Consider the following 21758-nt stretch of genomic DNA (forward strand, 5'->3'; position numbering starts at 1 on the left):
AATATCAAGAGGCATCAAAGGGGGGAATGTGGTGGAATCTCGGTAAAAATAAATTTAGTAGGCCGAGATTACCACGTGGCATGTGTACGTGCATATGCTGACGTATCGATCAGTTGGTTGCACGAGGCAAGATACGATCAGTAGTGTACGGAGCATGTGCAAGAATACAGGATATAGTATTCCCCCTCCTCCATTGTGCTGGACAAGCCATGCGGTCAAACAGGAAGTTAATTCTTATTTGTAATGATTGGTCAAGAGAATGTGCGGGTGGAGCTTAATATGGGAGGAGTTATGTGCCTATATAAGGAGCCTGCACTATTGTCCGGGGCTCAGAACTTGTGGTATTTTGGTGACGCTAGTCCCTCTGAGTCCCGATCGGTGATCCAATAAAGAATCTCTTCCTTCCTGAAGAAACCTGTGTCCATCTCTCTGTGCTTGGCTTCCGTCAGTTTCTCCGGTATCAAAACTTGTACTATATAGAAACAGTATTTTTAAAGTTCAGTGTATTAATAATGTGTGGTTATAGAATACAATGGGATACATCAAGGCCACTGGATCCAGTTTTCATCCCACACACATACATCTCTCAGCTTTCCTGCTGTTACTGTAACATTTATACTATATATTAAAGCTTCAGAAAGTAACTGATGTCTTAATGTTTCCACCTTTACAACAAATGCCCTTATATAAGGTTCACTCTTATAACAGTTTTAGAACATTGTGTTTATTTAAATAATATTAAAAAAAATACAATAAACATAGTATGCCTTCACTCATATCACAATAAAGGAGTGATTCAAATTAATTACATAATAAATATATTTTAATTTATTGAAAAATCTCAGAATTACACAATATGTAATCGGAACAATTCTGATTGGCCAAGGTTCTGCCGGCAAAACCAGTTTAGACCAGACAAAAATACGAAAATGTTTATATATATATATATTAGTCCCTATCTCTATTTGTACAACATACACTTTGCATATTTTATAGTGATCATAAGGCAATACCTTCACACTGATAAATGTATAAGTGTACCGTATTTAGATATGTTGAGAGTTCCCGGGGTTGTCACAATCTTGCTATAAACATCCTGTTTTACTAACAAATGCTATAATATAGATACTGCCCACAGTTTGTCACAGAGCCTTTACTGTGTGACATATAGTGACATATAGCCAAGATAGTTTATATATGATGCATCCATAGGTGTAATGTTATACTGCATTACTCAGACTGAATGCAGGGGACTTTATTATGGAACTATATATTACACTTTATTTAAAGTGACGCAGTACATTTTCATTGATACTATTGAGTAAAACCCAAAAGAAAAATACTTTGTACAGGGTTGTCTTATATCACCACTGAATACAACTGACACAGGGATACGCCTTTCCTTGAGTGTTCCTGTCTCAGAACCAAATCACACACAATGACTGGTTGGAAAAGGACTGTCCTTCTTTCCCGAGTTCGACGACTCAGCTGTCCAGATTTACAGTTGTTTCACATCAGTGGATACTTTTGCAGGATAGGAGAGATCAGTGCAAAGGAATATTCTTTGGGTTAAACAGTGATGTTATAACTAGTGATACCAGCAAATCTTCTCACACAGTAGACAATCTGAGAATAAAAATGAATGTTGAGTGAGTTAAGGTTTTCTAGAAAATATTTAAGATGTCAATCTTACCAGTAATTAAAAAAAACAAAACATAAAACATTGTATATAAAGGTGGGAAGTTTAAAGAATAAAGAACACACAAACCAGATATCTGTCTGTTCATCCATCCATCCGTCTGTCTGTCTCACTGTCTTGTATTGATAATTGTATAGATTAAAATGCATTCTGGAAAGGCTAAGGTGGCAGCACCCCCTCGTAATACATGTGGCATCCCATAATCCTGAGGTCCAAATGTATGCTATGAGCTGAATATGCATAGTTGCTCCTTGACTCAATGCTTATTGCCATTCAGTTTACTCGGTTGTTACTGCTACTCCAATTATTTACCCGTATCAGAAAGATGTATATTGAAATACCTCTTCATCTATACATTAACTAGACATTAGGAATATAGGTTTGTTCGACTTTAACCCCTTAAGGACCACATTTCTGGAATAAAAGGGAATCATGACATGTCACACATGTCATGTGTCCTTAAGGGGTTAATGGCACCAAGTCATGTTTAATAAGACAATGGACCAATAAAAGAAAAGGAATACCACACTCTTACTGGAATCCTGCTGCTACCAGACCTGGGGCTGGCTACCCCACCTAAATAGTTAAAAAGAGTTGTGGTTTCACCCTCTTTTGTAATTGGTGACTCCTGGTTGGTTAAAATTGGTGAGTGCACTCGTCTGTTGATTCAATTGAGGACTGTATTTGATACATGATTTGAGAAACACCTTTGTATAATTATGAATCAATGTATTGTTTAATTGTAAACCTTATACAATCTGTATTAGTACACTTTAGTGTTAGCTTAAGAAAGATCTCTTGGAGATGGAAACCTTGCACTTTTTCCAATGAAATCTGCTGCAGAAGTAACCGTTGAGTGCCTAGACCATAATTCTTTTTAACTTTAATGTTTAATAAGACAGGCACATTATAAAACAACACCATATATACTTCTTGAGACTTATTTGCATTAATATTTTCCCAAAACACTCCCAAAATACTAGAATCTTAAAATAGGACATGGCATGTGTTTAATACCATATCTCCAAACTCTGGCACGCATTTGGAAGGGAGATAAAGGGGGTGGACAAGTAATGTGATCATGTCACTGGCTCTGTCCAAAGGGGGTGCACCCTCATTGAAAGGGCAGTCTTTTAATCATCTAATGCCAGTCCACTGAGGGCAGGACTTGCAGGGAGCACCGTTTCAGTGTTCTCTGCACAAGATCTTAACATAGCACAAACGCATCATAGGGGACAGATGGCAGAAAAGTGGAACACCGGGAAGCTAAGTTGGGATGGCATGACAGGACACAAAAATCGCAAATTTTCGGCAAAAATTGGGATAGTTGGGAGGCATGGCATATGGATAAAGTTAGAAACATATAAGTGTCCTACTAGGGTTAAAGAGTCAACACACCACATGTGGAAAATGGTTGATTTTGCCTGACTTATTTCTGCAATTTTAGAAAACACAAAAAATATTACTCTGGTTGACATTTACCACTGTAAAATATAAAAAAATAATAATAAATTAGGTCACTATTGAGAAAAAGTGTTGTTCAAGGTTAAAAGAAAGAAAATGTGTGTGATTTATTTAAAAAGGGTCAACTTGTAGTGAGTTTAGAATGTTTAGCAATTACATACACATTAAATGTTAGTATAAAAATCAGTTGAAAAGTATTAGTAGACACACTTACAAGGAAGGTTGTACTAATGAGTATGACCGTACCAATGCTGACCGCCAAAGCTATGAGAATTATGGCCCAGTTAGGAAGCCCAGTGCTAGCCGAGCTCACTAAAAATGAAAAAGACAAAAATTAGTTATGGAACAATACTTCCAACATATCTGTTTGTTTTATTTCAATTTAATAGGGCTGTGTTTATAGATAAACTTACCCGTAGTTGAAGACGGTACAGTTGTACTAGTGGAAGTTTCATTTGTCACACTTTTGGTTCCACTTGTTGGTGTCTGTTGGGTCACAGTGCTTGACAAGGTCAATGTATTGTTTGTGGTTTGAACATTGGCTTTTGTGCTTGATGTTGATGTGCTACCTGTTCCAGTGGTAGAGGTCACTATATTATTTGTTCCTGTTGGTGTGCTCAAAGATGATGTTGTAAATGAAGTCACAGTTTGATCTGATGAAGCAGTAGTTCCACTAGTGGCAGTGGTTATTGTATTTGATGATACAACACTGACACTAGTAACTGTAGTGGTTAAGCTTGTGGCATTTGAAAATCCTGATTTGGTATTGGAGGTGGTACTGAAAGATGTTACAGATTTGGTTGATGAAAGTTGACTGGTGGTAGCAGTATTAGAAGTGTTCACCATTTTGCTTGTGGATGTTGATTGGGTATTTGTTGCCGTAGTTACAGTTGTCCCTGTGTTGGTTGATGGTGACTGACTATTACTGGATGTTAATTGACTACTAGTTCCAGTGTTGGGTGATGTCACAGGACTGCTTGATGATGTGTGACTACCTGTAAAAGTAATAAATGAGTTAGGAGTGTTGCCGGTGGATGTTGATTTAGTATTTGTGATGCTGGAAGATGTTGGTTGGCTGGTGGTTCCAGTAGTGGATATAGTTCCTGTGATGTATAATGGGGATTGACTACTGGAAGTAGTGAAAGAGCTAATAGGGCTTCTGGCGGATGTTTGTTGGCTGAAGAACCCAGTGCTTGAAGATGTCCCTGTGTTGGATGGAGGTTGACTACTGGTTCCTGTGGAAGTGTTCAGAGCATTACTGGTGGATGTTGTTTTACCGCTGGTCCCCATGTTAAAAGATGTACCTGTGCTAGCTGATGTTTGTTGACTAGATAGGGGTTGACTACTAGAACCAGTAATGGCGGAGGTCGGAATGTTACTTGTGGATATTGATTGGCTGTTGGTCCTACTACTAATGAATGATTGTGTACTGGCTGGTGGTAATAGTCTACTGGTTTCTGTAAAAAATGTTTTTAGAGTGCTACTGGTGGATGATCGTGTAGTGACCAGTGGTAGCTGGCTTGTTGCTCCAGTAATGGAAGAGCTGATAGTGTTATTGGTGGATGCAGTTTGGCTGCTGGCACCAGTGTTAAAAGATGTCCCCATGCTGGCTGATGTGGGCTGACTAGATGAGGTTTGACTACTAGAACTAGTAAGGGAAGAGGCCAGAGTGATACTGGTGGATGTTGATTGGCTGTTGGTCCCAGTACTAATGGATGACTGTGTACTGGTCAGTGGTAGTAGACTACTAGTTCCTGTAATTGAAGTGTTCAGAGTGTTACTGGGAGTGTTACTGGAGGATGTTAATTGGCTTTTTGTTCCTGTACTTGTGAATGACTGTGTAGTAGGCAGTGGTTGTTGGCTATTGGTTCCGGTAAAGGAAGTGATCATTGTGTTACTAGTGGATGTGATTTGGCTGCTGGACCCAGTGTTAAAAGATGTCCCTGTGCTGGCCGATGGAGGTTGACTAGATGATATTTGACTACTAGAACTAGTAATGAAAGTCAGAGTGCTACTAGAGGATGTTGATTGGCTGTTGGTCCCAGCACTAGTGGATGATTGTGTACTGGTCAATGGTAGTAGGCTACTGGTTCCTGTAATTGAAGTGTTCAGAGTGTTACTGGAGGATGTTGATTGGCTATTGGTTCCACTACTGGTTGATGATTTTGTACTGGTCACTGGTAGCTGGCTATTCGTTCCTGTAATTGAAGGGCTTGGAGTGTTATTGGAGAATGTTGATTGGCTATTGGTTCCAGTACTGGCTGGTGACTGTGTAGTGTCCAGTGGCTGTTGCCTATTGGTTCCTGTAATGGATGTGCTCAGAGTGTTACTAGGTAATGTCGTTTGGCTGGTGGTCCCAGTGTTAAAAGATGTCTCTGTGCTTGCTGATGGGAGTTGACCAGATGGGGGTTGACTACTAGAACCAGTAATTAAAGAGGTTAGAGTGCTACTAGTGGATGTTGATTGGCTATTGGTTTCAGTACTGGTGGATGATTGTGTACTGACCGGTGGTAGCTGGCTACTGGTTTGTGTTATTGAAGTGTTAAAAGTGTTACTGGAGGATGTTGATTGGCTATTGGTTCCAGTACTGGTGGATGACTGTGTAGTGGGTAGTGGTTGTTGACTACTGGTCCCTGTAATGGAAGTGCTCAAAGTGTTACTAATAGATATCATTTGGCTGCTGGTCCCAGTGTTAAAAGATGTCTCTGTGCTTGCTGATGGGAGTTGACTAGATGGGGGTTGACTACTAGAATCAGTAATGAAAGAGGTTAGAGTGCTACTAGTGGATGTTGATTGGCTATTGGTTTCAGTACTGGTGGATGATTGTGTACTGGCAGGTGGTAGCTGACTACTCATTCCTGTAATTGAAGTGCTCGGAGTGTTGCTGGTGGATGTTGGTTGGCTATTTGTTCCAGTACTGGTGGGTGACTGTGTAGTGGGCAGTGGTTGTTGACTATTGGTCCCTGTAATGGAAGTGCTCAGAGTGCTACTAGTGGATATCATTTGGCTGCTGATCACAGTATTAAAAGATGTCCCTGTGCTGGCTGAACGGGGTTGAGTAGATGGGGGTTGACTACTAGAACCAGTAATGAAAGAGGTTAGAGTGCTACTAGTGGATGTTGATTGGCTATTGGTTCCAGTACTGGTGGATGATTGTGTACTGGCCGGTGATAGCTGGCTACTCGTTCCTGTAATTGAAGAGCTTGGAGTATTATTGGAGAATGTTGATTCGCTATTGGTTCCATAACTGGTGGGTGACTGCATAATGTCCAGTGACTGTTGCCTATTGGTTCCTGTAATGGAAGTGGTCTGAGTGCTACTGGTGGATGTTGTTAGTCTGCTGGTCCTAGTGTTAAAAGATGTCCCTGTGCTGACTGATGTTGATTCACTGGATGGGGGTTGACTGCTAGAACCAGAAGTCATAGTGCTACTGGTAGATGTTGCTTGGCTGTTGGTACCAGTAGTGGTGGATACCTGTGTACTGACCAGTGGTTGTTGGCTACTGTTTTCTTTAATGGACGTGCTAAGAATGTTACTGTTGGATGTTGTTTGGCTACTGGTTCCAGTATTTGATGATGTCCCTGTGTTTACTGATGGGGAATGACTAATGGAATTAGTAAAGAAAGAGCTTGGAGTGCTACTGGTGGATGATGAAAAGCTGTATGTACCAGTGATGGAAGACATCTCTGTGTTGCCTGATGGTGGTTGGATACTTGCAGCAGTAATGAGAGAGCTCAGAATGTTACTGGTAGATAATGGTTGACTGTTGGTTCCAGTAATTGTCGATGTCTCTCTGTTTGCTGTTGTTGGCTTGCTACTGATTTCTGCAATAGAAGTGCTCAGAGGGTTATTGGTGAATGCTGATTGGCTTGTAGTTTGAGTACTGGAAGATGTCTGTATTGTAACTGATGGTGGTTGACTACTAGTTTCTGTAATGAAAGTGCTCAGAGTTTTACTGGTGTATGCTGATTGGCTGTTGGATCCAGTAACTGAAGATGTCTGTATTCCTGCTGATGTAGGTTGACTACTGCCACCTGTAACAGTGCTCAAATTGTTGTTAGTAAATGCTGATTGGCTTGTAGTTTTAGTACTGGAAGATGTCTGGATACCAGTTGATAGAGGTTGACTACTTATTTCTGTAACTGAAGTACTCAGAGTGCTATTGGTGGATGCAGTTTGGCTGTTGGTTCCAGTAGTTGAAGATGTTTGTATACCAGCTGATGGTGGCTGACTACTCATTTCTGTAATAGAAGCAGTATTACTAGTGGATGCAGTTTGGCTTTTGGTTTCAGTAGTTGAAGAAGTCTTTGTGTTGGTTGATGGTTGCTGACTACTGGTACTAGTAATGGAACTGCTTATTGTGTTACTAGTGAATATTGTTTGTCTAGTAGTCCCAGTACTGAACAATGTCTCTATACCAGCTGAAAGTGGTTGACTAATTGTTATTGTAGTGGACGTGCTCAGAGTTTTACTGGCAGATGCTGACTGGCTGCTGGCAGCAGTAATGAAAGATGTCCCACTGACTGATGTTGGTGGGCTACTGGTCTCTGTACTGAAAGAGGTTAAAGTGTTACTGGCAGATCCTGCATGACTGCTGATTCCAGTAATTAAAGATGTTTCTGGGCTGGTGAGTCGTGATTGACTATTTGTTTCTGTTATGGAAGTGCTCAGATCATTACTGGTTAATGCTGATTGGCTGCTTGTCCCCGTAATTGAAGATGTCCCTGTGTTGGCTGATGGTGGTTTACTGCTGGTCTCTGTACCAGAAGAGGTTATAGTGTTAGTAGTAGATTCAGATTGGCTGTTGGTAGCAGTATTGTAAGATGTCCCTGTGTTGGCTGATGGTGGTTGACTACTAGTCTCTGTACCAGAAGAGGTTAGAGTGTAAATGGTGGATTCTGATTGGCTCCTGGTAGCAGTATTGGATGATGTCCCTGTGCTGGGTGATGGTGGCTGACTGCTGGTCTCTGTACCAGAAGAGGTTAGAGTGTTAGTAGTGGATTCAGATTGGCTCCTGGTAGCAGTATTGGAAGATGTCCCTGTGCTGGGTGATGGTGATTGACTGCTGGTCTCTGTACTAGAAGAGGTTAAAGTGTTAATGGTGGATTCTGATTGGTTGTTGTTAGCAGTATTGTAAGATGTCCCTGTGTTCGCTGATGGTGGTTGACTGCTGGCCTCTGTACCAGAAGAGGTTAGAGTGTTAGTAGTAGATTCGGATTGGCTGTTGGTAGCAGTATTGTAAGATGTCCCTGTGTTGGTTGATGGTGGTTGACTACTAGTCTCTGTACCAGAAGAGGTTAGAGTGTTAATTGTGGATTCAGATTGACTCCTGGTAGCAGTATTGGACGATGTCCCTGTGTTGGCTGATGGTGGTTGACTGCTGGTCTCTGTACCAGAAGAGGTTAGAATGTTAGTAGTGGATTCAGATTGGCTCCTGGTAGCAGTATTGGAAGATGTCCCTGTGCTGGGTGATGGTGATTGACTGCTGGTCTCTGTACTAGAAGAGGTTAGAGTGTTAATGGTGGATTCTGATTGGCTCCTCGTAGTGGTATTGGACGATATCCCTGTATTGGCTGATGGTGATTGACTGCTGCTCTCTGTACCAGAAGAGGTTAGAGTATTAGTAGTAGATTCGGATTGGCTGTTGGTAGCAGTATTGTAAGATGTCCCTGTGTTGGCTGATGGTGGTTGACTACTAGTCTCTGTACCCGAAGAGGTTAGAGTGTTAATTGTGGATTCAGATTGGCTCCTGGTAGCAGTATTGGAAGATGCCCCTGTGTTGGCTGATGGTGATTGACTGGTTGGCCCTCTACGAGAAGAGGTTAGAGTGTTAGTAGTGGATTCTGATTGGCTGTTAGTTGCAGTATTGGGTGATGTCCCTGTATTGGCTGAAGGTGGTTGACTGCTGGTCTCTGTACCAGAAGAGGTTAGAGTGTAAGTAGTGGATTCAGATTGGCTGTTGGTAGCAGTATTGGGTGGTGTCCCTGTGTTGGCTGATGGTGGTTTACTGCTGGTCTCTGTACCAGAAGAGGTTAGCGTGTTAATGGTGGATTCTGATTGGCTCCTGTTAGCAGTATTGGATGATGTCTCAGTGCTGGGTGATGGTGGTTGACTGCTGGTCTCTGTACCAGAAGAGGTTAGAGTGTTAGTAGTAGATTCAGATTGGCTGTTGGTAGCAGTATTGTAAGTTGTCCCTGTGTTGGCTGATGGTGGTTGACTACTAATCTCTATACCAGAAGAGGTTAGAGTGTTAGTAGTGGATTTAGATTGGCTCCTGGTAGCAGTATTGGAAGATGTCCCTGTGCTGGGTGATGGTGATTGACTGCTGGTCTCTGTACTAGAAGAGGTTAGAGTGTTAATGGTGGATTCTGATTGGCTCCTCGTAGTGGTATTGGACGATGTCCCTGTATTGGCTGATGGTGATTGACTGCTGGTCTCTGTACCAGAAGAGGTTAGAGTGTTAGTAGTAGATTCGGATTGGCTGTTGGTAGCAGTATTGTAAGATGTCCCTGTGTTGGCTGATGATGGTTGACTACTAGTCTCTGTAACAGAAGAGGTTAGAGTGTTAATTGTGGATTCAGATTGGCTCCTGGTAGCAGTATTGGAAGATGTCCCTGTGTTGACTGATTGTGATTGACTGGTGGGCTCTCTACGAGAAGAGGTTAGAGTGTTAGTAGTGGATTCTGATTGGCTGTTAGTTGCAGTATTGGTTGATGTCCCTGTGTTGGCTGAAGGTGGTTTACTGCTGGTCTCTGTACCAGAAGAGGTTAGCGTGTTAATGGTGGATTCTGATTGGCTCCCGGTAGCAGTATTGGATGATGTCTCTGTGCTGGGTGATGGTGGTTGACTGCTGGTCTCTGTACCAGAAGAGGTTAGAGTGTTAGTAGTGGATTCAGATTGGCTCCTGGTAGCAGTATTGGAAGCTGTCCCTGTTGTGGGTGATGGTGGTTGACTGCTGGTCTCTGTACCAGAAGAGGTCAGAGTGTTAATGGTGGATTCTGATTGGCTCCTGGAAGCGGTATTGGATGATGTCCCTGTATTGGCTGATGGTGATTGACTGATGGTCTCTGTACCAGAAGAGGTTAGAGTGTTAATGGTGGATTCTGATTGGCTGTTGTTAGCAGTATTGGAAGATGTCCCTGTGTCTGCTGATGGTGGTTGACTGCTGGTCTCTCTACCAGAAGAGGTTAGAGTGTTAGTAGTAGATTCAGATTGGCTGTTGGTAGCAGTATTGTAAGATGTCCCTGTGTTGGCTGATGGTGGTAAACTACTAGTCTCTGTACCTGAAGAGGTTAGAGTGTTAATTGTGGATTCAGATTGGCTCCTGGTAGCAGTATTGTACAATGTACCTGTGTTGGCTGATGGTGGTTGACTACTAGTCTCTATACCAGAAGAGGTTAGAGTGTTAGTAGTGGATTCTGATTGGCTCCTGGTAGCAGTGTTGGGTGATGTCTCTGTGTTGGCTGATGGTGGTTGACTACTTGTGTCTGTAAAGGAAGTGCCCTGAGTGTTACTCATGGGGGCTGTTTGGCAAGTGGTCCGAACACTGGAAGATGTCTGTGTACTGGTTGATGCTGATTGACTGTTGGTCCCAGTAACTTGAGATGTTTCTGTACTAGCTGATGGTGATTGACTGCTGGTATCTGAAATGGGAGAGCTCAGAGTGTTATTTGTGAAAAGTGATTGAGTGCTGCTCCCAATGTTTGAAGATGTTTCCGTGCTGGCTGATATAGATTGGCTACTGCTATCAGTCCTGGTAGTTGAAGAGACTGCAATGCTGCTGGTAGCTGTTGATTGGTGACTGACTGTTGTCTCCACATTGGCTGATGATAGGAGGCTATCAGTGCTTCCTGTGGATTGGCTGCTACTGGTGGCAGTTGAAAGGCTGCTGCTAGAAGATGCAGCAGTTGTCGCCGTTATTGTAGCCTGATTACTAGTCCCAGTGCTATGCTGCGTAGCTGTACTTATAGTCGAGCTACTGGGTAAAGTGGTTGCAGGAGCCGCTGTTGTTGTGGGATTTGTTAACTGTTTTATTACGTTTTGAATTATTTGTACTAGTTGCTGGATAAGATTATTGAGTAACTCAAGAAGTGATGATGAACTCTGCGCTTCGACCTGGGAAACTGTGGAAAACAAAACAACATATTAGATTTTATTAGTAAAAACATAATAACAAGCTAAATCATAAAATATACTAAAGAAAGGATATAATTAAACACAAACACACTCTCTCACACAGACATCGTATTACCAATAGAATGACCGGAAAAAAGATCTAACAACATTCTTAGTCAAAGAAACCCTTCTGTCCTGAAGTTCTAAAACAAACTATTAAGATCATAAGTCTGAGTTTATATTGAATCCACAGCTAAGTAAGAAAACCTGTCAGAGATATTTTTTTCTACCTTCACTGCTTTGCCCTAAATGTTGCCAATTTAGCAAAACTGTTAAATAAATCCCTTAGTTCAAAATATGATTAACGTCTCACGCCAAAATTAACAGAGAGAGAATTTTCAAAGCCTATTCACAGGCGTTCGAGTGTAAAGATCAGAATCCATATCTCACTTTCTTAGTGAATTTGTTTTCTTACAACTTTGATCTTTTTATGTTTTTAGTATATTTTTTTTAAACACTGATTGCTACCACAACGCTGATATGGCGAATATCAGTCAATTATCTTACAATTACCAGGGCAGTCCATGGTAGCTTCATGAAATGGTTCTGGATGTATTGCCAATGCGTGCTATGCATGACCTATACAACTGGCACCCTATTCCTATCTATTGCTGCTACAATGTATGTATCACATTAAGTACACAACAATTTGATTCAAGCTAAACATTTGATATCATCATCCACAAATAAATACTCTCAAGGGTTACAGGAGAGACTCGCTTTGCACCCATTCTATCTTGGATTTATTTTTTTATTTTAACAAAATATCTCATCTCATGGTACAACTCCACCAATCTGGGGCGGTTTGACTGTAATCCAAAACGTTTACATAAGCATACAAGTCTCTATTAATTAGGGGACTTTCAATTCTCTGCAATTGACATCACCAAATAATCACAGACAATCGCCTATAACTTCTGCTAACCTTTTTATTTTATTTTTTTGAAGATTTAGAAAGAAAAATCATAAACCAGTTCAGGCAATACAAAGTCAGGGAAAACGTTGCAAATGAAGAGGTGAAATAGATTTTTTTTTAATTTCTCCTCTTCTCTGAATGGTCTCTCTATACTGACTGCCGTGTTAAAAGGAGAGAGTTTATAACAATGACTGACAGGGAGCTCAGAGAGTATAGACTCTCTCTATACTGACTGCCGTGTTAAAAGTAGAGAGTTTATAACAATGATTGACAGGGAGCTCAGAGAGTATAGACTCTCTCTATACTGACTGCCGTGCTAAAAGTAGAGAGTTTATAACAATGACGGACAGGGAGCTCAGAGAGTATAGACTCTCTCTATACTGACTGCCGTGTTAAAAGTAGAGAGTTTATAACAATGACTGACAGGGAGCTCAGAGAGTATAGACTCTCTCTATACTGACTGCCGTGTTAAAAGGAGAGAGTTTATAACAATGACGGACAGGGAGCTCAGAGAGTATAGACTCTCTCTATACTGACTGCCGTGTTAAAAGGAGAGAGTTTATAACAATGATTGACAGGGAGCGCAGAGAGTATAGACTCTCTCTATACTGACTGCCGTGTTAAGAGTAGAGAGTTTATAACAATGATTGACAGGGAGCTCAGAGAGTATAGACTCTCTCTATACTGACTGCCATGTTAAAAGTAGAGAGTTTATAACAATGACTGACAGGGAGCTCAGAGAGTATAGACTCTCTCTATACTGACTGCCTTGTTAAAAGGAGAGAGTTTATAACAATGATTGACAGGGAGCTCAGAGAGTATAGACTCTCTCTATACTGACTGCCGTGTTAAAAGTAGAGAGTTAATAACAATGATTGACAGGGAGCTCAGAGAGTATAGACTCTCTCTATACTGACTGCCGTGCTAAAAGTAGAGAGTTTATAACAATGACGGACAGGGAGCTCAGAGAGTATAGACTCTCTCTATACTGACTGCCGTGTTAAAAGGAGAGAGTTTATAACAATGATTGACAGGGAGCTCAGAGAGTATAGACTTTCTCTATACTGACTGCCGTGTTAAAAGTAGAGAGTTTATGACAATGATTGACAGGGAGCTCAGAGAGTATAGACTTTCTCTATACTGACTGCCGTGTTAAAAGTAGAGAGATTATAACAATGATAGACAGGGAGCTCAGAGAGTATAGACTCTCTCTATACTGACTGCCTTGTTAAAAGGAGAGAGTTTATAACAATGATTGACAGGGAGCTCAGAGAGTATAGACTCTCTCTATACTGACTGCCTTGTTAAAAGGAGAGAGTTTATAACAATGATTGACAGGGAGCTCAGAGAGTATAGACTCTCTCTATACTGACTGCCTTGTTAAAAGGAGAGAGTTTATAACAATGATTGACAGGGAGCTCAGAGAGTATAGACTCTCTCTATACTGACTGCCTTGTTAAAAGGAGAGAGTTTATAACAATGATAGACAGGGAGCTCAGAGAGTATAGACTCTCTCTATACTGACTGCCTTGTTAAAAGGAGAGAGTTTATAACAATGATTGACAGGGAGCTCAGAGAGTATAGACTCTCTCTATACTGACTGCCTTGTTAAAAGGAGAGAGTTTATAACAATGATTGACAGGGAGCTCAGAGAGTATAGACTCTCTCTATACTGACTGCCTTGTTAAAAGGAGAGAGTTTATAACAATGATTGACAGGGAGCTCAGAGAGTATAGACTTTCTCTATACTGACTGCCGTGTTAAAAGTAGAGAGTTTATAACAATGACTGACAGGGAGCTCAGAGAGTATAGACTCTCTCTATACTGACTGCCGTGTTAAAAGGAGAGAGTTTATAACAATGATTGACAGGGAGCTCAGAGAGTATAGACTCTCTCTATACTGACTGTCTTGTTAAAAGGAGAGAGTTTATAACAATGATTGACAGGGAGCTCAGAGAGTATAGACTTTCTCTATACTGACTGCCGTGTTAAAAGGAGAGAGTTTATAACAATGACTGACAGGGAGCTCAGAGAGTATAGACTCTCTCTATACTGACTGCCGTGTTAAAAGTAGAGAGTTTATAACAATGATTGACAGGGAGCTCAGAGAGTATAGACTCTCTCTATACTGACTGCCGTGTTAAAAGGAGAGAGTTTATAACAATGATTGACAGGGAGCTCAGAGAGTATAGACTCTCTCTATACTGACTGCCGTGTTAAAAGGAGAGAGTTTATAACAATGATTGACAGGGAACTCAGAGAGTATAGACTCTCTCTATACTGACTGCCGTGTTAAAAGTAGAGAGTTTATAACAATGACTGACAGGGAGCTCAGAGAGTATAGACTCTCTCTATACTGACTGCCGTGTTAAAAGGAGAGAGTTTATAACAATGATTGACAGGGAGCTCAGAGAGTATAGACTCTCTCTATACTGACTGCCGTGTTAAAAGTAGAGAGTTTATAACAATGACTGACAGGGAGCTCAGAGAGTATAGACTCTCTCTATACTGACTGCCGTGTTAAAAGGAGAGAGTTTATAACAATGATTGACAGGGAACTCAGAGAGTATAGACTCTCTCTATACTGACTGCCGTGTTAAAAGTAGAGAGTTTATAACAATGACTGACAGGGAGCTCAGAGAGTATAGACTCTCTCTATACTGACTGCCGTGTTAAAAGGAGAGAGTTTATAACAATGATTGACAGGGAGCTCAGAGAGTATAGACTCTCTCTATACTGACTGCCGTGTTAAAAGGAGAGAGTTTATAACAATGATTGACAGGGAACTCAGAGAGTATAGACTCTCTCTATACTGACTGCCGTGTTAAAAGTAGAGAGTTTATAACAATGACTGACAGGGAGCTCAGAGAGTATAGACTCTCTCTATACTGACTGCCGTGTTAAAAGTAGAGAATTTATAACAATGACTGACAGGGAGCTCAGAGTGTATAGACTCTCTCTATACTGACTGCCGTGTTAAAAGTAGAGAGTTTATAACAATGATTGACAGGGAGCTCAGAGAGTATAGACTCTCTCTATACTGACTGCCGTGTTAAAAGTAGAGAGTTTATAACAATGACTGACAGGGAGCTCAGAGAGTATAGACTCTCTCTATACTGACTGCCTTGTTAAAAGGAGAGAGTTTATAACAATGACTGACAGGGAGCTCAGAGAGTATAGACTCTCTCTATACTGACTGCCGTGTTAAAAGTAGAGAGTTTATAACAATGATTGACAGGGAACTCAGAGAGTATAGACTCTCTCTATACTGACTGCCGTGCTAAAAGTAGAGAGTTTATAACAATGATTGACAGGGAACTCAGAGAGTATAGACTCTCTCTATACTGACTGCCGTGTTAAAAGTAGAGAGTTTATAACAATGACTGACAGGGAGCTCAGAGAGTATAGACTCTCTCTATACTGACTGCCGTGTTAAAAGGAGAGAGTTTATAACAATGATTGACAGGGAGCTCAGAGAGTATAGACTCTCTCTATACTGACTGCCGTGTTAAAAGGAGAGAGTTTATAACAATGATTGACAGGGAGCTCAGAGAGTATAGACTCTCTCTATACTGACTGCCGTGTTAAAAGTAGAGAGTTTATAACAATGACTGACAGGGAGCTCAGAGAGTATAGACTCTCTCTATACTGACTGCCGTGTTAAAAGTAGAGAGTTTATAACAATGATTGACAGGGAGCTCAGAGAGTATAGACTCTCTATACTGACTGCCGTGTTAAAAGTAGAGAGTTTATAACAATGACTGACAGGGAGCTCAGAGAGTATAGACTCTCTCTATACTGACTGCCGTGTTAAAAGGAGAGAGTTTATAACAATGATTGACAGGGAGCTCAGAGAGTATAGACTCTCTATATACTGACTGCCGTGTTAAAAGGAGAGAGTTTATAACAATGACTGACAGGGAGCTCAGAGTGTATAGACTCTCTCTATACTGACTGCCGTGTTAAAAGTAGAGAGTTTATAACAATGACTGACAGGGAGCTCAGAGAGTATAGACTCTCTCTATACTGACTGCCGTGTTAAAAGTAGAGAGTTTATAACAATGACTGACAGGGAGCTCAGAGAGTATAGACTCTCTCTATACTGACTGCCGTGTTAAAAGTAGAGAGTTTATAACAATGATTGACAGGGAGCTCAGAGAGTATAGACTCTCTATACTGACTGCCGTGTTAAAAGTAGAGAGTTTATAACAATGACTGACAGGGAGCTCAGAGAGTATAGACTCTCTCTATACTGACTGCCGTGTTAAAAGGAGAGAGTTTATAACAATGATTGACAGGGAGCTCAGAGAGTATAGACTCTCTATATACTGACTGCCGTGTTAAAAGGAGAGAGTTTATAACAATGACTGACAGGGAGCTCAGAGTGTATAGACTCTCTCTATACTGACTGCCGTGTTAAAAGTAGAGAGTTTATAACAATGACTGACAGGGAGCTCAGAGAGTATAGACTCTCTCTATACTGACTGCCGTGTTAAAAGTAGAGAGTTTATAACAATGATTGACAGGGAGCTCAGAGAGTATAGACTCTCTCTATACTGACTGCCGTGTTAAAAGGAGAGAGTTTATAACAATGATTGACAGGGAGCTCAGAGAGTATAGACTCTCTCTATACTGACTGCCGTGTTAAAAGGAGAGAGTTTATAACAATGATTGACAGGGAGCTCAGAGAGTATAGACTCTCTCTATACTGACTGCCGTGTTAAATGTAGAGAGTTTATAACAATGATTGACAGGGAGCTCAGAGAGTATAGACTCTCTATATACTGACTGCCGTGTTAAAAGGAGAGAGTTTATAACAATGACTGACAGGGAGCTCAGAGTGTATAGACTCTCTCTATACTGACTGCCGTGTTAAAAGTAGAGAGTTTATAACAATGACTGACAGGGAGCTCAGAGAGTATAGACTCTCTCTATACTGACTGCCGTGTTAAAAGTAGAGAGTTTATAACAATGATTGACAGGGAGCTCAGAGAGTATAGACTCTCTCTATACTGACTGCCGTGTTTAAAAGGAGAGAGTTTATAACAATGACTGACAGGGAGCTCAGAGAGTATAGACTCTCTCTATACTGACTGCCGTGTTAAAAGGAGAGAGTTTATAACAATGATTGACAGGGAGCTCAGAGAGTATAGACTCTCTCTATACTGACTGCCGTGTTAAAAGGAGAGAGTTTATAACAATGATTGACAGGGAGCTCAGAGAGTATAGACTCTCTCTATACTGACTGCCGTGTTAAAAGGAGAGAGTTTATAACAATGATTGACAGGGAGCTCAGAGAGTATAGACTCTCTCTATACTGACTGCCGTGTTAAAAGTAGAGAGTTTATAACAATGATTGACAGGGAACTCAGAGAGTATAGACTCTCTCTATACTGACTGCCGTGTTAAAAGGAGAGAGTTTATAACAATGACTGACAGGGAGCTCAGAGAGTATAGACTCTCTCTATACTGACTGCCGTGTTAAAAGGAGAGAGTTTATAACAATGACTGACAGGGAGCTCAGAGAGTATAGACTCTCTCTATACTGACTGCCATGTTAAAAGGAGAGAGTTTATAACAATGATTGACAGGGAGCTCAGAGAGTATAGACTCTCTCTATACTGACTGCCGTGTTAAAAGTAGAGAGTTTATAACAATGACTGACCGGGAGCTCAGATGGAGGCGCCCAGTCATTGCATAATGATGTCTTTATTTCTCAATTCCATTCTATTTTTCACACCTCACAGATACATATTTGTTAAATACGTGGCTAAATAAACACAATATTAAAACATCTGGGAAGGGACAGCTCCCGTTTAAGGTCGCATTCCTAGAAACAAAATGCTTGAACATGTACTTTTAATAAAGTAGTGATTCTGTGAAAATCATTGGGAGATTTTAGCCTATTGCAATGGATGTCACAGTAAAATAAAATTTGCCAAATTCGACACGTTAGAAAGAGCTGATAAATGTATTTATTTTCCAAGCTGAATATATATGGCTTCACTAGTTTATATAGTAGACATTGTTAATAACAGCTGTTTATCATCATTTTAAAGTCAAGAAGGATTTTGTTTGGTTCATAAAGAGATTCGTACTTTAACTGGTTTTGATTTGTTTTTCTTATTTCATTTACTGTCTTGTGGGTCAGCTCCAACAACGGAATCTGTGAAAAGGGTCAATTCTTTAGATTTGAGTTTTATCTTTTCAACCTGTTAGTATATTACCCTGTCATCATTTTCACAATGGATTCCTCTTATTGCTGTGGTATAGATAGACCTGCTGCCCTATTGTGTAATCCACACCCAGTTCTTCATATTGATGCTAACACATTGACACAGATCGTTAAAGCATGTTTTCTTTCAATTGTTATCAAGGCAACTTGAACAAACAGCATGACTGGGAGATTATTAGAACAATGTTCAGTACATACCAACCATCTATACCACTATATATATATAAGGTATTATCACCCTCCCACCCCCTAAAGTTTCAAAATCGATCTGTAAGCTATGTGTATTCAAAATATATGTGACATTTTTAGCATTGTAACTGCAAAGTAAAATCATTTTACATTTCTTTACAAATAGCCGAAAGATTTGTTTAACATGAAATGTCCCTTTAGCAAACTATTGCTTAATCTCTCTGTCAGTAAGTATCACAAGTAGGCTATCATTTCAGTAAAGTACCCTCAATATCAACTCTTGATTTACCAAGTACCACTACAATCACAATTCTCATCAGACACTCCAGGACTCCTTCAGAAGGAGTCCTTCACCACAAGATGATAAAAAGTGGCTTTTTAAAAAAAAAAAAAAAAAAACGTGTTAATCCATAAAATGCCTTATAGATTATGGTAGGGTTTAAATTGGAGAGACATCGAGAGAGAAATAACAATTGGTGGATAATAGCTACATCAATGAAAAAAATAACAGCCTGCATTGCAATATTTTTTTTTTTTTATATAATGATTGATACTCCCTGGCCTCTGTTACAGTATATTTAGTATATCAATGTTACTCTAGATAAGGAATAAGTATATTTATATTATATTATCCACTAGAATGTAAGCTCGTTTGAGCACAGCTCTCAAAACCATCAACATTTGTCTTGTTACAAATACTTGTCTGCTAGTCAACCTGTTGTACAGTGCTGCGGAATTTAGTGACACTTTATACAGAATAATAAAATAATAATAAAATAATAATAATAAAAATAATAATAAAATAATAATAATAATAATAATATTTACTGAACAATAACAAAACATACTACAACTGCTACTAATTATATTTCTATGTGTATTATTTGTTATATAAGTATTCCATGAATAAAATATGTGCGTGTTGATTATCATTCAGTATACTTGAATAAAAAAAAAAAAAAAGTTACTAAGAATTTGCTTAGAATTTATTTTATGGTCACATTATTCTTCGTACTTACGTGAAATAAGTATTATAAATCCACAGAGCATCACCTTGCTAGCTCCAAACATTTTGATTCTTTTTTTTCTTTAAATAAATAATAGAATAATTCCTAAGTGACTGTCCCTTGGAGCAGAATAACTGTGAATCCTGTTTGGGTTAGGTTATATATCAATACTGAGAAGTGAGAGAGGGTGTGAAATACACCTCTGACATCACGGTGATGAAGGCATGCCTAAAGGAAAGGAATAGCTAGTAGTCAAGGGAGGGACCAGAATGTGAATGGTGAATACAGAAAGAATGTATTGCAAAAGAACAGCAAATCAAAGACAAAACTATCTATCTGTCTATCTATCTATCTATCTATCTATCTATCTATCTATCTATCTATCTGTCTGTCTGTCTGTCTGTCTGTCTGTCTGTCTGTCTATATATCTATCCTCTATCTATCTATCTATCCTCTATCTATCTGTCTGTCTGTCTGTCTATCTATCTATCTATCTATCTATCTATCCTCTATCTATCTATCTGTCTGTCTGTCTATCTATCTATCTATCTATCCTCTATCTATCTATCTGTCTGTCTGTCTATCTATCTAACGCTCTCTCTATTTATCTACTAAAATTCACTTTTGCTATTTCTAAGAAATTTGACTAAATAATCCTAATGTGATTAAAAGACATGTGAAATCAACCAGATGTTTTATGATATTAAGTACTTACTTATTTATTAAAACAAGGATTTGTAAGGGAAAATTTTTTTTATAAAACAAATCAGTGAATATAAAACAACATATATTACAAAATTGTCTTGAAATTGTAAATCCATTTTTCATTTTTACATGGGTAAATGATTAAATAGATTTTTAGTTATCAAATATGATGCAAAAAGTGGAAACGAATGAACAGGTGATAAAATGGGAATATTCTAAGGACGTTAAATGACGTTGCCGTAGAGGCAATAAGATTTCTTTTCCAGCTGACATGACAAATGTTTAAGTGTACAAACCATCTAACCACAGACCGACAATAAAACTGTTTGTTGAATGTTCAGAGGAGATTTTCTTTTCTTCATGTGTCTCATTTAGGTTTAATAGACATTATTCATTTTTCTGTTTGAGACATAAATACTTAAATGAACACTGTATACCTACTGCACTTACTGTACCTCCCTCTACTGTAATGTAACCTGTAAAGTGCTGAGTACACCTGTTAGCGCTATGTAAATAAAATATACATACACTGTATACCTACTGCACTTACTGTACCTCCTTCTAATGTAATGTAACCTGTAAAGTGCTGAGTACACCTGTTAGTGCTATGTAAATAAAATATACATACACTGTATACCTACTGCACTTACTGTACCTCCCTCTACTGTAATGAAACCTGTAAAGTGCTGAGTACACCTGTTAGCGCTATGTAAATAAAATATACATACACTGTATACCTACTGCACTTACTGTACCTCCTTCTAATGTAATGTAACCTGTAAAGTGCTGAGTACACCTGTTAGCGCTATATAAATATAATATACATACACTGTATACCTACTGCACTTACTGTACCTCCCTCTAATGTAATGTAACCTGTAAAGTGCTGAGTACACCTGTTAGTGCTATATAAATATAATATACATACACTGTATACCTACTGCACTTACTGTACCTCCCTCTACTGTAATGTAACCTGTAAAGTGCTGAGTACACCTGTTAGCGCTATATAAATATAATATACATACACTGTATACCTACTGCACTTACTGTACCTCCTTCTACTGTAATGTAACCTGTAACGTGCTGAGTACACCTGTTAGCGCAATATAAATATAATATACATACACTGTATACCTACTGCACTTACTGTACCTCCTTCTACTGTAATGTACTCAGCACTGTAAAGTGCTGAGTACACCCGTTAGTGCAATATAAATATAATATACATACACTGTATACCTACTGCACTTACTGTACCTCCTTCTACTGTAATGTAACCTGTAAAGTGCTGAGTACACCTGTTAGTGCTATATAAATATAATATACATACACTGTATACCTACTGCACTTACTGTACCTCCCTCT

At 39.6% G+C, this 21758-nt stretch overlaps 1 protein-coding gene across 1 annotated transcript; it reads right to left on the reverse strand.

The window, feature by feature from the left end:
* Positions 1–1254: 1254 nt before the first annotated feature.
* On the reverse strand, positions 1255–19818 carry LOC134572967 (serine-rich adhesin for platelets-like). The gene is made up of 6 exons (XM_063432308.1): positions 19698–19818; positions 10455–11286; positions 8985–10244; positions 3577–8669; positions 3378–3475; positions 1255–1626 (listed from the first exon to the last, which is right to left on the reverse strand). The coding sequence occupies exons 1-6, from the start codon at positions 19747–19749 to the stop codon at positions 1570–1572; spliced, it is 7392 nt and encodes a 2463-aa protein (XP_063288378.1). The 5' UTR covers positions 19750–19818; the 3' UTR covers positions 1255–1569.
* Between the last annotated feature and the right edge of the window lie 1940 nt (positions 19819–21758).

Source organism: Pelobates fuscus, chromosome 9, assembly GCF_036172605.1.
Source record: "Pelobates fuscus isolate aPelFus1 chromosome 9, aPelFus1.pri, whole genome shotgun sequence".
NCBI classification, from domain to species: Eukaryota; Metazoa; Chordata; class Amphibia; order Anura; family Pelobatidae; genus Pelobates; species Pelobates fuscus.

Coding starts and splice junctions, on each gene's coding strand:
- LOC134572967 (XM_063432308.1), bottom strand. CDS start 19,749: ATGTTTGGAGCTAGCAAGGTGATGCTCTGTGGATTTATAATACTTATT. Junction 11,287..19,697: donor ATTTATAATACTTATTTCAC/GTAAGTACGAAG, acceptor TGTTTTCCACAG/TTTCCCAGGTCGAAGCGCAG. Junction 3,476..3,576: donor TGTACCGTCTTCAACTACGG/GTAAGTTTATCT, acceptor TTTCATTTTTAG/TGAGCTCGGCTAGCACTGGG.